The sequence below is a fragment of the Panthera uncia genome (genome assembly GCF_023721935.1).
Source record: "Panthera uncia isolate 11264 chromosome B2 unlocalized genomic scaffold, Puncia_PCG_1.0 HiC_scaffold_24, whole genome shotgun sequence".
Taxonomy (NCBI): domain Eukaryota; kingdom Metazoa; phylum Chordata; class Mammalia; order Carnivora; family Felidae; genus Panthera; species Panthera uncia.
Window position 1 is genome coordinate 8,032,570 of NW_026057580.1, and position 16,145 is coordinate 8,048,714.

Here is a 16,145-nt window from a genome sequence, read left to right on the forward strand (position 1 = left end):
TGTGGCGATCACGAGGGAAGCAGAATGGTGAAGTCCTGGGGCCTCTGTTGAAGCATTCCTAATAGAAAGCTGCTTGCCAGCCATCTGGAGCAGGACGTGAAGGGAAGTTCCTGGGGTCCGAGAGAGAATTCATTGCCATGTGTCCTCTACTCCTTTGATCTTGATTTGGGGGAAGGAGGAGAAGCAACTATAAAAAGAGTGAAAAGAGACCGGGTTGTGGGTTTGTGTGGTTATTTTTGGTGGGTAATCATGATACTTCCGTGACGGGAATGCTAAGGACTCCAATATCCCAAAAGAAAGACACTACTGAGGGAACAAATAAGAATGATTCCTCTGTGCCACTTGCAGAAAACGGAGACCAAAATGGCAAATAATTTTCAAAACTTTAGAATGTGTTTTGTTACAGGGAGTTTGAAAGCAGTTCCATTGATAGTCTTAGGTAGTAAAATAGATCATTCAGCAGCTACCTTTAAATCATTGGCTCTCTGCCAAGTCCTGTGCTAGATGCTTGATATTCACCGATAAGCAAAAACATGGACTCTGCTCTTATGAACTTTAGAGTTGTCACACTCAGAAATGTTTGATCACAAACTAAAGTGACATTGTCTGGGAAAAGAACATCAGTCAAGTGAGTGCATTTGACAGAAAACCTTGATGTGGACGTGGTGGGCAGGGGTGTATTGGGGAAGGCCGCCCTGGTCTCTGAAGAATGAGTAGGAGTTGAGTAAGCATTGGGAAGGGCATTCCAGATTGATGGAACAGCATGTGCAAATACTTTGTATCAAGCAGGAGTTCAGTGTTTAAAGAATTGAAATTAGGCCAGTGGTGCAGAGGTGCGGAGCACAAACATGAAGTGGGGCCAGACCGTAGAGGTCCTTGTCAGCCGTCGTCTTTGGCCTTAGGTCTTTGTTTCTTGGTTGTTATTTATTTTTTAACTTTTTTTTTTATTATTGTGGAAAATCTCAGACATACACAGAAGAGAGGCTAGTATTAATACACTCATCTAGCTTTCGTCGGTACTTGGCCAATCTTGTCTCATTTCTGTTTTCACCCATCTAATCACAGTTGTGATTCTTAAAGTAATGGGAGGCATTGCTTTGAAGAGTTTTAATAAAAGCAGGGATGAGTAGGATATTTGACCAGATTTTTGTTTTGAAAGATAATTCGGGCTACAGGGTAGGGAATAGATGAGAGAGGGAAGAGCACACATACTGGCGGACAGTTGGGTAGTTTACTGTAGTGGTCCTGTCAAGTAACATACCTTGAATCAGGTTAGCCGCTGCAGAGCTAGGAGAATGGACAGATTTCCGAGGTGTAGAGGGGAAGATCCCCTGGACTTGGGAACAGGTTGGCTACGAGGGATAAAGGAGAGGGAGAAGGTGACCCCTTGGTTTCTGACTTGAACCTGGGATGGTTGAAAGATCCTGAACTTAAAGGATAGTTGTGTGAAGACCAAGTGCAGGAGGAAAGAAGGCAACCAGTTTTGCCATCTCCCCACCCTACACTTCCCAAACTCTGCCTTTCTCCAGGTTACGTGACAGCTTGGCTTCTCACACTAAGACCAAAGAACCAAGCTGATTTGAACTGTGCGCTTTTTTTAAATTATATTTTTAATGTTTTTATTTATTTTTGAAGGACAGAGAGAGAGAGAGAGAGAGAGAGAGCATGAGCAGGGGAGGAGCAGAGAGAGAGGGAGACACAGAATCCGAAGCAGGCTCCAGGCCCTAAGCTGTCAGCACAGAGCCTGACGCGGGGCTCGAACTCACGAACTGCGAGATCATGACCTGAGCCGAAGTCGGACGCCCAACTGACTGAGCCACCCAGGCGCCCAATGAACTGTGCGCTTTAAAAAAAAAATTTTTTTTTTAAGTTCATTTATTTTGAGAGAGCATGCGCACACATGTGCAGGGGAGGGGCAGAGAGAGAGGAGAATCCCAAGCAGGCTCTGTACTCTCACACAGAGCCCGACATGGGGCTCGATCTCACAAACCGTGAGATCATGACCTGAGCCAAAATCAAAAATCAGATACTCAACCGACTGAACCACCTAGGTGCCCCTGAACTGTTTGCTTTTAATATTTCTCTGGAGCAAAAAACATGGTCCTGTTTGGGTTCAAAGAACATCCTGGAGCTGTCTCATAGAATGGTGCCAAGAAGGCAGCAAAACCAAGCTTAGGGCAGGTTTAAACTGTCAGAAATAGTCTATGAGTAATCTGTTTAGATTTTGAGTGTTTGCCGTGTTCTTTCAGAAGTCACCAATTCTTAAAAATAAACCAGAAAAAAAGTAAGACTTTCTAAATATTATGTTTCAGGTCCTTATTCAGGTTAAGAGATTTATAATAAACTTCCTCTAGGCAATCTCAGATTTGTTTCCAGGATTTTGAGTAGTATGTATTGTAGCACAGGTGCAAGCGTTAGTCATTCCAGGAAGAGGTCAGGGTTAGAGTTCCTGTCTTCAGAGTCCATACCAGCTAGCTGCCTGATAACTCCGTGAGGTTCCTGAGAAGACCATCTGGGCACCTGTTCAGCTCATTGCTAGCTGTAATCTTCTGTAGGGATTCTTAAAAATCTTTTCACCATTCTGAGGTGGCATGTGATAAATGATGTGAAGTAATTAAGATGAGTCCCTTTAGATCAGTCTGTTGGTTTTTTTCTGAGAGGTCTTCCCTGGCCCTCTTTCATGTAGCATTCCATCCACATCACACACTATCACATCATGCTCTTTCTTCTCCCTAGCACCTGTGACCGTCTGAAGTCCCCTTATTTATCTGTGACGTGACTCCCTGCCTTAACAGTGGACTCCATGAGAGCCGCAGTCTCCTGTCACTTTCATCTGTGTATCCCCAGTGCCCAGACAAGAAAGAGCCTCATGCATATACATCCTCAAGAGATAATTTTTGGATGAATAAATGAATGTTAATATCTAAATATATTTCTACATTTTCCTCATTTACCAGATAATTCACATTGCTCAATTTAGTTTAATCATGTAGGAAAAGTGTGATTTCTCAACAAAGAAATTATTTGGTACCTAATACATGTTGAAATGTACATTGAAATGTAACTGTGCATTATGGTTTTACAGAATAGACAAAAGTTGCTTATATGTTAGGACGTTTGGATTTTTTACCTTTGAATCTTAAAAAACTACTGGTTTATTTCATATTTTTAGAATAATTTTATTTCTAAATGATGAAAGAGAAGAGATTTCAGGATGCTTTTTGGAAGAATCTTTCAGTAAGCAACATGGAAGGTATGAATAACCTTTAATTCCCACTAAGAAAATTCCAGATGCACATATTCATCATTCTGTTTTTTCTTTTGCTATTAGTTTTGAAGTGTGGGAACATACTCCTGTTATATATTAGAGATTTTGCCCAGTTGAGTACAATTTGCACATCTGATAGATATTGTTGTGAAAGAAATTTGTTCCTTCTGTATCCTATATTCAACTGATGGCCTGTTATAGGTTGTGACATGTGTTGAGCCTTAAAGGATGGATAGAATTTACATATAGATTTCTGTTGTTTGGATTTAGAAACTGTCCTTAGCGGTTTATTTAGAAATTATTAGTAAAAATATAAGTATTTTAAAATTTATTTATTTTTATTTTACTTTTATTTTTTTATTTTGAGAGAAAAAGTGGGCAGGGGGAGGGGCAGAGGAAAAGAGAGAGAGAATCCCAAGCAGGCTCCGTGCTCAGTGCAGAGCCCGATGTGGGGGCTCCATCTCATGACCCTGGGATCATGACCTGAGCAGCAATCAGGAGTTGGCTGCTCAACTGACTAAGCCACCCAGGTGCCCCCAAAATACAAGAATTTTAAAATACAAGTACTTATTTTTTATTTACTATTTAAAATTTTTTTTATTCAAGTATAATTTACATAGTGTTACATTAGTTTCAGGTATACGGTATGATTTAAAAATTCTATACATTATTCAGTGCTCATCATGATTAGTGTACTCCTAATCCCCATTATCTATTTTACTCCTCTCCCCACCTACCTCCCCTCTGGCAACCACCAATTCTCTGTATTTAAGAGTTCTTTTGTTTTGTTTGTTTCTTAAATTCCACGTATGAGTGAAATCGTATGGTATTTGTCTTTATCTGACTTATGCCACTTAGCATTGTACCCTCTAGATCCATCCATGGTATTGCAAATGGCAAGATTTCATTCATTTTTATGACTGAGTAACATTCCATTGTATATATATATATGTCTTCTTTATCCATTCATCTGTGGATGGTCACTTGAATTGCTCCCATGTCTTGGTATTGTAAATAATGCTGCAATAACATCGGGATGCACATATCTTTCCAAATGAGTGTTTTCATTTTTGGGGGGTAAATACTTGGTAGTGGAATTACTGGACCATATGGTAATTCTATTTTTTAATTTTTTGAGAAACCTCCATACTGTTTTCCACAGTGGCTGCACCAGTTTGGATTCCCACCAGCAGTTTCATGAGGGTTCCTTTTTCTCCACGTCTTTGCCAACACTTGTTTCTTGTGTTTTTGATTTTAGCCACTCCGACAGGTGTGAGATGATAGCTCTTTGTGGTTTTGATTTGTATTTCCCTGATGATGAGTGATGTTGAGCAACTTTTCATGTTTCTGTTAGCCATCTTTATGTACTTCTTTGGAGAAATGTCTGTTCAAGCCCTCTGCCCATTTTTAAATTGGATTATTTTGGGTTTTTGGGTGTTGAATTCTACAAGTGTTTTATGTATTTTGGATATTAACCTCTCATCAGACATACCATTTGCAAATATCTTCTCCCATTCAGTAGGTTGCCTTTCTGTTGATGGTTTCCTTTGCTATGCAAACAAGTCCTAACTAAAAAAAAAATTTTTTTAATGTTTTATTTATTCTTGAGAGAGAGACAGAGCATAAGCAGGGGAGGAGCAGAGCGAGAGAGGGACACAGAATCTGAAGTGGGCTCCAGGCTCTGAGTCGTCAGCACAGAGCCCAGTGCGGGGCTTGAACTCACAGACCGTGAGATCATGATCTGAGCTGAAGTTGGATGCTCAACCGACTGAGCCACCCAGGCACCCCAAGTCCTAATTTTTCTAAAAGCTTCTAAAGAAGGGATGCACAGGTTGAACTGCTGTTGGAAATATTGGAAATGATGCAGGAGCTTTTTTAGTGCTAGAGAACAAAGGGACTGAGCTTCTAAATGAGAGCACATAAATTTAGTTATATTTGCAATGGTTGACAATAAGGGCAACTTAAGAACTATTACTGTTTCCTCTGTCAGCCTTCATTTTCTGACTTTTTAAAATCTTCTAAAATATGTCTTTTGATTCTTGATGTCCAAAGTAGATTAAAAACAGCCTTTGTGACATAATAATTTGACAACAGCGGAAAATACCACCTGAGAATTTTGTGACCTAAGACAATTTGTGGTCAAGCATAGTTTTACTTGAAAGCTTGACTCAATCTGGTTAGTTAGCAATAGCTTCCTTGTTTAGCCTCCCAAGGATGAAGCCAGGAACAGATACTGGGGGACAACTAGGAGTCATCTTTGCCACATTTCTCTTCTTTCCCTTCCTGCTTTCCTTAGGCTGCCCCACCATCATACCCACCTGCAAATCAGATGTGGAACATAGAGGTTCCTTTTGACTGGAGGCAGGGGTGCAGGGGAGAAGGTGTATGGTGGGGGTGAACACTGTCCGGGTGGCTTTACAAGGTTACAGGACAATGGCATAGTCGGTGCTGGGCTTTGAACTTGTAATTATTTCCATGGTGAAGACGGTTGTGGGGAGAGGAATAATTTTTCTGGCATTTCAAAAGACTGGTAGCTAAACTAATTTTGAACTCGGCATATGAACGTTATAAATGCGCAATCACTAAAAATATGTGCTGATCAGAATTCTCACCTAGCTGTGTTTAATACATCTATTTTGGGCCCTCTTTTCCCACTGCCAAGACTCCCTAATCTCCCATGACTGCTGAGTTTGCTTCTTACCCTTAAATGACAAGCCTGCTTCTCTTACTCCCCCCCCCTTTTTTTTTTTTTACTGTTTATTTCATTTTGAGAGAGAGACAGAGTACAAGTGGGGGAGGGGCAGAGAGAGGAGAGGGAGACACAGAATCCGAAGCAGGCTCCAGGCTCTGAGCTGTCAGCACAGAGCTTGACGTGGGGCTCAAACTCACAAATTGTGAGATCATGACCTGATCTGAAGTCAGATGCTTAATGGACTGAGCCACCCAGGCGCCTCTTCTCTTTCTCCTTTTAATGGGCAAGGATAAAAATTGAGTTTTCAGTGTTGTGGGTGGTTGAGGAGTTAAGTCTGCCGTTGTGTTTTTATTTCTCGTTGGTTATTTCCAACTTTTGCTGATCTGTTTTATATAGCTGCCTTCCTCTAGTGGAAATGATGAAATACCAGTACGTGTTAACTTGTAAAAGGACCCAAGTAACCCTTTATCCTTGTTGAGGTGAGCATGGGCATCTGGAGGACTCCCAGGCTATGCAGGCTTAGAACAGAACGAACCTTGGTGTGGCTGCTAGCACGTAATGTAGCCACACAGTTCCTACACCAGCTATGAACATCTGTCGGCATTTGGTCCCTTAGAAAAATGGAGAGGAGGATGATATTCTTGCTGGGTTGAGTATTCCGATGAATCATTATCATATACTAAGCATGTTTTGCGAATTGGCACCATGTGCTATAGAACTGAAGCTACAAGTGTAATTTGCTCTTCATCCAGATGCAGACTCCCAGGATTCTCGTTAGCTAATGGTGTTAGCTAATGGGGGCCAGTGCTGCAGCATTCAGATGGAGTCAGTGTGGTGGAAAGAACGTGGTTTTAGGATCAGGCCTGTAGTTCAGGGCTGAGTTACCCTCCTAAAACCACAGTTTCTTCAAGTGTAAAATAGAAATGCATCCACTAACAGCATCTAATTCCCAGGGTTATTATGAGAATTGCGTTAGATTATATTTACACGCTTAGCATTTAGGACATTTCAGTTGCTTGTAGATACATTAGTTATAACTGTTACTAATAATTCTATGAATTTAGGTTGACCTTTACCGACCCTTTAAAGTAATCCAGCAATTGTGTGTTAAAATAAATCCAGTACCTTTAAAACACATTTTAATACTTTTTTTAAGATTTTATTTTTAAGTAGTCTCTACACCCAATGTGGGGCTCAAACTTAAACCCTGAGATCAAGAGTCCCATGCTCTACAGACTGAGCCAGGCAGGTGCCCCTTAATACTTTTTATTTTTTTATTTTTTTAATGTTTATTTATTTTTGAGGGAGAGAGAGAGAGAGAGTGTGTGTGAGCGGGGGTGTGGGGGACAGAGAGAGACACACACACAGAATCTGAAGCAGGCTCCAGGCTGTCAGCACAGGGCCCGACGCGGGGCTCGAACTCACAAGCTGCGAGATCATGACCTGAGTCGAAGTCGGACGTTCAACTGACTGAACCACCCAAGAGCCCCCGCCCCTTAATACTTCTTAATAGACTTTATTTTCTAGAACAGTTTCTGGTTCACAAAAAAAATTGAGTGGCAAGTGTAGAAAGTGCCCATGTACCCTCTGACTTCACACACTTAACACCTTCCCTACTGTCAACATCCCCCACCAGAGCGTCACATGTGTTACAGTCACTGAGCCTACATGGCTACATCATTATCATCCCAAAGCCATACTTTATATTAGTGTTCACTCTTGGTGTTGTACATTCTGTGGATTTTGACCAATATATAATGACATGTATCACCCTTATAGTATCGTACAGAATAGTTTCACTGCCCTAAAAATCTCTGCTTTTCCTGTTCATCCTTCCCTGGCTCCACTCCCTGGCAACTGTTCATCTTTTTACTGTCCCCATAGTCTTGCCTTTTCCAGTATGTCATGCGATTGGAATCATACAGTATGTAGCCTTTTCAGGTCGTCTTCATTCACTTAGTAATATGTTTTTAAGGTTCCTTCATGAACTTTTCACGGTTTTGATAGCTCCTTTCTTTTTAACGCTGAATAATATTCCATTGTCTGCATGTACCACAGTTTATTTATCTATTCACCTGTTGAAGGACACCTTGATTGCTTCCAAGTTTTGGTGATCATGAATGAAGCTGTTGTAAATGTTTGTGTGCAGGCGTTTGTGTGGTCATGTTTTCAACTCCTTTGGGCGAATATAACGGAGCATGACTGCTGAATTGTATGGTAAGAATATGTTTAATTTTGTAAGAGACTGCCAGATGTCTTCCAAAGTGCTCATACCATTTTGCATTCCCACCAACAGCAGTTCCTCTCACTCCATGTCTTCCCCAGCATAGCATTTAGTGTCAGTATTGTGACACCATATGGATTTTGGCCATTCTCAGAAGTGTGTACTGGTATCTTATTGTTTTAACTTACACTTTCCTAGTGACAGATGGGGTTGAGCATCTTTTCATATGTTTATTTGCCCTCTGTATAGCTTCTTTGGTGAGGTGTCTGTTCAGGTCTTTTACCCAATTGTTTTTAAGTTTTGTTTTTTTTTTTAAGATTTTAAGTAATCTATACACTCAATTGTGGGGCTCGAATTTACAACCCTGAGATCAAAAGTCACATGCTCCACTGACAAAGCCAGCCAGGTGCCCCTCTTTTAACCATTTTATTTTTTAATTAAAAAATTTTTTTTTTAATTTTTATTTATTTTTGAGAGAGAGAGACAGAGTGTGAGCAGGGGAGGGGCAGAGAGAGAGGGAGACACAGAATCTGAAACAGGCTCCAGGCTCTGAGCTGTCAGCACAGAGCCCGACGCAGGGCTTGAGCTCACGAACCGCGAGATCATGACCTGAGCCAAAGTTGGATGCTTAACTGAGCCACCCAGGTGCCCCCCTTTGACCCATTTTTAAATCAGTTACTTATTTTCTTCTTGTGAGTTCTAAGAATTCTTTTGGATGAGTCCTTTACAAGATATGGCTTTTTTTGTTTTTTAATGCTTGTTTTTGAGAGAGACAGAGCCCGAACAGGCTAGGGGCAGGGCGAGAGGGAAACACAGAATCTGAAGCAGGCTCCAGGCTCTGAGCTATCAGCACAGAGCCCAATGCAGGGCTCGAACTCACGAACTGAAAGATCATGACCTGAGCCAAAGTTGGATGCTCAACCGACTGAGCCACCCAGGTGCCCCTCATATACGACTTTTGTAAATGTTTTCTCCTAGTCTGTGACTTGTTTTCTCATTCTCTTGATATCTAATACATTTTTACTTATTTTCTGGGAGAAAAAGTCTACTTATTTGAGTTTTCTGTGGGGTGGGGGGAAGAGGAGGAAATAGGAGTTTAATATTTCCCATTCCTGCTTATCACTATTCTACTTTCCTTCAGTATTTAAGTAATTATTAGGACATTCTTAGAACTAGGTTTTACACTTTCCACCCACTAGGATAGCTATAATTTTAAACATGGAAAATAACAAGTTAGGATGTGGAGAAATTGGAAGCCTTGTACACTGCTGGTGGAAATTTAGAGTGGGTCAGTTGTGGAAACAGTTTGATGGTTCCTGAAAAAGTCAAACATTAAGGAATTATGTTTGACTTAGCAATTCCATTCCTAGGTATGTACCTAAAAAAACTGAAAACAGGTACTCAAATATTTGTACATAAATGTTTAGCACTGTTCATGATAGCTGAAGGTGAAAACAGCCAGACGTTTATCAGTGAATGAATAAACAAATTGTAATGTGTATATATAATGGGCTAATATTACCCATAAAAAAGAATGAAGTACTGGTACATGCTAATACATTGCAGATGAACCTCAGAAACATGCTAAGTGAAAGAAGCCAGACCTCTTGTCACATTGATTCCATTTACATAAAATATGCAGATAGGTAAATCTGTAGATGCAGATAGCAAGATTGATGGTTACCAGGGGCTGGAGGTCTGAGGTCCTGGATGAGGAGTAACTGCTTAATGGGTATGAGGTTTTATTTTGCGGTGATAAAAGTGTTTTGGGATTAGATAGAGGTGGTGGTTTTATGACATTGTGAATGTATTAAATGTCACTGACCTGTTTACTCTGAAATGGTTAATTTTAGGGGCACCTGGCTGACTCAGTTGAAGAGCATGCAACTCTTGATCCTAAGGGTTGTGAGTTCGAGCCCCATGTTGGGTGTGGAGATTACTTAAATAACTTAATAAAAACCAAAAAAAAAAAAAAAAGGTTAATTTCAAGTTGTGTGTATTTCACCTTTTTTAAAAAGGCTACTTTTAAGATTATAGTAATTTTTAAGAAGTATTCTCTTAAAAGTTTTCCTTTTAGAGTGGTCTGTTATTAAATGGCAATTTATAATTTAATATGATTTCATGGATAAAAGGGCTTTGTTTTCTACATACTTCATTGGGTGGGTGTTGTTGAGGGTATTTCATTCTCCACATGCTTTGAAGTATAATCGAGAGATAAATTTAGGGTCAAATTGTTTCAGTAAAATTTTTAGAGGCACTACCAAAATGTGGCCAAATTAATTGTTCAAGAATGATGCTTTTCCAGAGTAGAGCAGAGTAATTTTTGTTTTGGCCTCTTAATGGTTGAAAAAAGGAATGTCAAGAGTAATTTATAATTTTGGTTTTCTTTAAGAAAAAGATTTATGAGAGTTTGCATTAAAAATATATGAAACAGGTCAGCTAAAAGTTTTAAAAGATCAGTAGAAGAGATATTGCAAGAATGGGCAGTTGTCCACTAAATCTAGCTCTCTTATGGGTTAGTTAAAAAGAAAGAGGAAAATGTGATGGGACTAATGGCTTTTTAGTGACTGATAAAAGAACAAATGTAAGTTAGTCTAGAAATAAACTTTTACTTTAAGATTCACTTATGTAGGGAATTTGAGTGTTCTAATGATTTTTTTTTTTTTTTTTTTTTTTTTTTTTTTTTTTTTACTGTTTATTCATTTTTGAGAGAGTGAGCAGGGGAAGGGCACAGAGAGAGAGGAACAGAGGATCTGAAGTAGGCTCTGAGCTGACAGCAGCGATCCCGATGCGGGGCTCAAACTTAGCAACTTGTGAGATCATGACCTGAGTCCAAGTCAGACACTCAACCAACTGCACCACCCAGGTGCCCCAACAATGTCTTTAAGTGTTGTTTATAAGAAGGTTCAGAATTGTTCTTCAGTTGGTCATTTTATAGCATCTAATGAGCCCTTTAAAAAAAATTTTTTTTTAATGTTTATTAATTTCTGAGACAGAGACAGAGCATGAGTTGGGGAGGGGCAGAGAGAGAGGGAGACACAGAATCTGAAGCAGGCTCCAGGCTCCAAGCTGTCAGCACAGAGCCCGATGCGGGGCTCAAACTCACAAACTGTGAGATTATGACCTGAGCCGAAGTCGGTCGCTCAACCAATTGAGCCACCCAGACGCCCCCCTGTAATGAGCTCTTAAAATTAAATTATTTAAGGGGCGCCTGGGTGGCGCAGTCGGTTAAGCGTCCGACTTCAGCCAGGTCACGATCTCGCGGTCCGTGAGTTCGAGCCCCGCGTCAGGCTCTGGGCTGATGGCTCGGAGCCTGGAGCCTGTTTCCGATTCTGTGTCTCCCTCTCTCTCTGCCCCTCCCCCGTTCATGCTCTGTCTCTCTCTGTCCCAAAAATAAATAAAAAACGTTGAAAAAAAAATTAAAAAAAATAAAAAAATAAAAAAATAATTAAATTATTTAAGTTTTTTATTTAAGTAATCTCTACATCCAACATGGGACTTGAACTCATGACCCCAGGACCAAGAGTTGCATGCTCTTCTGACCTAGCCAGCCAGGTGCCCCAAAATGAAATTTATTTTTGAATAGGCAGTACATTTACTTGGTTTAAAATTCAAAAGACACAATTGGGATGCAATGAAAATTCTCCTTCCCATACCTGTCCCCCCCCCTTTATCCAGTTTCCTTCCTCACAGACAACCAGTGTTATAATCAGTTTCTTATGGTTCTTTTATTGATGTTTGATTATATAAGATTTATTCATATTAATTTTCTATGAAGTTGAAATAATTAAAACATCTTGGGTATAATGAACCCTCGCTCTCTCTGTTTACTCCTCTTTATTCTGAGTCTTAGAGCAATGGATTGTCTTCAGGTAAGGGACTCTCAGCCAAGGTTTCTCAATCTTAATGCAGTTGCTACCTAGTTTTTTCTGATTTCTGGTGATACTCTCCATCTTCTACTAGAGTAAATGAAGCATAATTTATGGTAGAATAAAACAGTTTGACAGTTCAGTTATGTTAGAAACATGGAAAGTTGTGAAATACAGTATTTGAAATTACATGAAAATTATCTTTCCGTCTTAATTTTCTCATATATAGTTAAATATTTCGTTTATTCTTGGTGCACCATATGTGTTTGGCCCTTTTTTGTTTTCGTTTTTGTAAGAATGGTAAGTTGGAATCTACAGATATGTGGTCAGAATTGCAACAGAATAGTTACTTGTGACCTGCCTGCCCCCTGCTTACTGCTCATCTGACCCCACCATATGATGTGGCTTTCCTGTACACCTGCTCGTGGCCATAGCTGGGCAGCTGTAGTCATGATGGAAACCATGATGGTTTATAGTACATTAGCATAAGGTAAAAATTGCTTTTTTACTGAAAATAATTTTCTCTTAATCATTTGTGCTTATGCATGGATTTAATATAATCTTAATAGTAATCTATAAAAAGTTGGTATGATTTTTTTGAAATAATAAGCAGTAGAATAGGAGCTCAAGAGTAACAAAAAAGAATAAACTGAAGAAATCGGCAAGATCTGTGGAAAGAAAACTTTAAAAATGTCACTGAGAGGATTTGAATAAGTGGAAAAATGTACAGTATTCCTAGGTAGGAAGGTTCAGCATTTAAGATGTCAATTCTTGCTAAGTTGATCTGTAAATTTAACTTGATCCTTGTAGAAATTACAAGTCAGTCATTTTTTAAAAAATGTTCATTTGTTTTTGAGAGACAGAAAGAACACAAGTTGGGGAGGGGCAGAGAGGGGGAGATGTAGAATCCGGAGCTGGTGCCAGGCTCCAAGGCATCAGTGCAGAGCCTGTCGCAGGGCTCAAACCCACGAACTGTGAGATCATGACCTGAGCCAGAGTCAGATGCTTAACCAACTGAGCCACCCAGGCGCCCCACAAGTTGTTTTATTTAAACTACTCAAGCAGTTTCTGAAGGTCAAATGGATAAGCAATCATGGAAGAATAGCTAATAAAATTATTGTTATTTTTTAAAGATTTTGTTTTATTTGCATTTTTTTAAGTTTATTTTTGAGAGAGAGAGAGAGAGCGTGCGCACATGCAAGGGCAGGGCAAAGAGAGAGACAGAGAATCCCAAGCAGGCTCTGTGCAGTCAGTTAGAGCCTGATGTGGGGCTCAAACCCACGAACCATGAGATCATGACCTGAGCTGAAACCAAGAGTCAAATGCTTAATGGACTGAGCCACCCAGGCTCCCCAAGATTATATTTTCTTTTTTGAATACTCTCTACACTCAACGTGGGGTTCAGACTCACAACCCCAAGGTCAAGAGTCTTGTGCTCTACCAACTGAGCCCGCCAGGTGCCCCTGGCCAGTAAAACTCTGAAACAGAAGAGTGAAGGGTGGGAATGTTAATGTCTAGTCCAATTAAACCATGTTGCAAAGCTATAGTACTTAAAATAGAATGCTTGGAAACTGGATCAGGAGTAGGCAAACTAATCAATACAACAGAATAAGTTGTCCAGAAATAAATTGGCAGGTCATCTAGAAAAAAAAAAAAGTTGGATTCTTTTTTTAGGTTTATACTAGAGTAATTTCCATTGTAGATAGGAAGTATAAACATTTAGAAAGTTAAAACCATAAATTGCTACAGGAAGACATGAGGCAGTTTTGTTATAGTCTTGGACAGGGGCAGGACCTTCTAAATTTATGCCATTTAATTCGAGTCATAAAAGAAAAGATTTGAAGAACAGCCTACATAAGTGGAAAACTACACCTCGCTAATGAATGAGAAGACATTATCGTTCTTACCAAATCATCTATTGGTTTTCCATTACTACTAAAAATCTCAGTAGGTGTTTTAAAAAAAATAAATTCATTCCTGAATATATATGGAAGTATATGGCTAAGAATAACCAAGACATTAAAAAAAAATTGAAAATTTCAAATCTTTACAAAAGTAGACCAGATAGTATAATGAGCTCCCATGTACCTCTCACTCAATGTCAACTGTTACCAACTTATGGCCAGTTTTGTTTCACGTGTATTGTTAACCACTCCTCTCCTCTTGTAATATCTGATCAAATCTTAGACAATAATTTCACCCATAAATTTTTAGAACATACTTCTAAAAGAGAACACTCTGCTTTTAGAAATCCCGTACAGTATCCTAATCATACTGTAAAAAGTTCATATAGGAATGACAAGATAAATAACTGGTATTTCCCCCTCAATTTACCATTATCGCTCAAATTAATGAGTTACTGTACATCAAGTATGCTTCAGTCCATGAGTTCATATTGATTTTTGACCAGGTAGAGCCTCTTGAAGTTAACTTCTAAGTCCTATTTATATTAACTAAATATTAGCAACTTGAATCCACCAATATACGAAAAGAGTAACATATCATGACTATCTAACTGGGTTTATTCCAGAAATGCAAGGCTGATTTAACATTTGAAAATCAATCAATGTAATCTACTACATTAACAGACTAAAAAAGAAAAGTCATTTGACAGAATCCAACATCCATTTATGATAAAATGCCTCAGCAAACTAGGAATAGATAGGAACTTCCTCAACATGATAATGGGCTATTCAAAACAGCTAACATTATACTTTAATATTGAAAAAATAAGTACATTGCCCCTAAGTTGTGAACCAGACAAGGATGTCTATTCTCACCACTTCTATTAATCATTTTTCTGGAAGTTCTATCCAGTACAGTAAGGCATGCATGCATTAATTAATTAATTAATTAACTAATTAATTTAAAATATAAATTAGGAAGAAGTAAAGTCTTGATTTTCAAATGACTTGATCTTCTGTGTAGAAAATCCTAAGGAATCTATCAAAAAGGAACTAGAACTATTCAGTGATGTTGGTACGGCCACAAGATAATAAGGTCAGTATGCAGAAATCAGTTGTGTTTCTGTACACCAGCAATTAACAGAAATTGAAATTTTAAAAGAGCATCAAAAGATAGTGTCGGACAGGGACTGGCAGATGATGACTCATTTTTGTAAGTAAGGTTTTCTTGAATCACAGCCACATTCATGTACATATTTAGTGTCCGTGATGCTTCTGTGCTGCATTGGTAGAGCTGAGTAGTTGCGACAAGGTATACAGCCCACAGAGCTGAAAATATCAACCACCTGGCCATTAAAAAAAAAAAAAGTTTGCCAACACCTGATATAGAAGAGCTTTATGATCTCAGGGAAGGGGAGGATTTTTTATACAGGAAACAGAAAACACTAACCATAAAAGGTAATACAGTGTCTTCATCAAAATTAGTAACTTGTGGGGGCGCCTGGGTGGCGCAGTCGGTTAAGCGTCGACTTCAGCCAGGTCACGATCTCGCGGTCCGTGAGTTCGAGCCCCGCGTCAGGCTCTGGGCTGATGGCTCAGAGCCTGGAGCCTGCTTCTGATTCTGTGTCTCCCTCTCTCTCTGCCCCTCCCCCATTCATGCTCTGTCTCTCTCTGTCCCAAAAATAAATAAAAAACGTTGAAAAAAAAAATTAGTAACTTGTGTTCATCAAAAGATACGAAAGAATGGAAGGAGAAGTCTTCAAGAGTGGGAGAAAATATTTGCAAAATATAGCAAAAATCTATAACAATCAGAAAAGAACACAGTAGGAAAATGGACCCTAGACTTGGCCAATAAAGCCTGTCATAAAAGCAGATGGCTTGAGAATATTTTTTAAAGTACTCCAACCCATTCATAATCAAAGAAATGCAAAAAAATCCCACAATGACATACTATTAAACACTCACCAGAGGAAATGTAAATTGAAACAGCCATTATGGAGAGCAGTATGGAGGTTTCTCCAAAAATTAAACTACCATATGATCCAGCAATTCTGTCTCTGGGAGCATCTGAGGGAAATGAAATGAGCATCTCAAAGAGATAACTGTACCCCCATGTTCATTGCAGCATTATTCACAGTAGTCAAGATATGGGAGCAACGTAAGTGTCTATTGATGGATGAATGGGTAA

General features: G+C 39.3%; 2 protein-coding genes across 3 annotated transcripts in view; both read left to right on the forward strand.

Moving 5' to 3' along the window:
• RPS10 (ribosomal protein S10) overlaps positions 1–16,145 on the forward strand; it is a 163,322-nt gene that overhangs the window by 64,432 nt on the left and 82,745 nt on the right. The window contains exon 6 of one of the 2 annotated variants that reach the window (XM_049653423.1): positions 183–2,928. The exons of the other annotated variant lie outside the window; for it this stretch is intronic. Within the exon in view, the coding sequence (XP_049509380.1) occupies positions 183–374 (192 nt within the window). The 3' untranslated portion in view covers positions 375–2,928. Of the gene's footprint in view, positions 1–182; positions 2,929–16,145 lie in introns of those variants that run through there. 2 annotated transcript variants of the gene reach the window in all.
• NUDT3 (nudix hydrolase 3) overlaps positions 1–16,145 on the forward strand; it is a 125,385-nt gene that overhangs the window by 30,946 nt on the left and 78,294 nt on the right. The gene's annotated exons all lie outside the window — the stretch shown is intronic.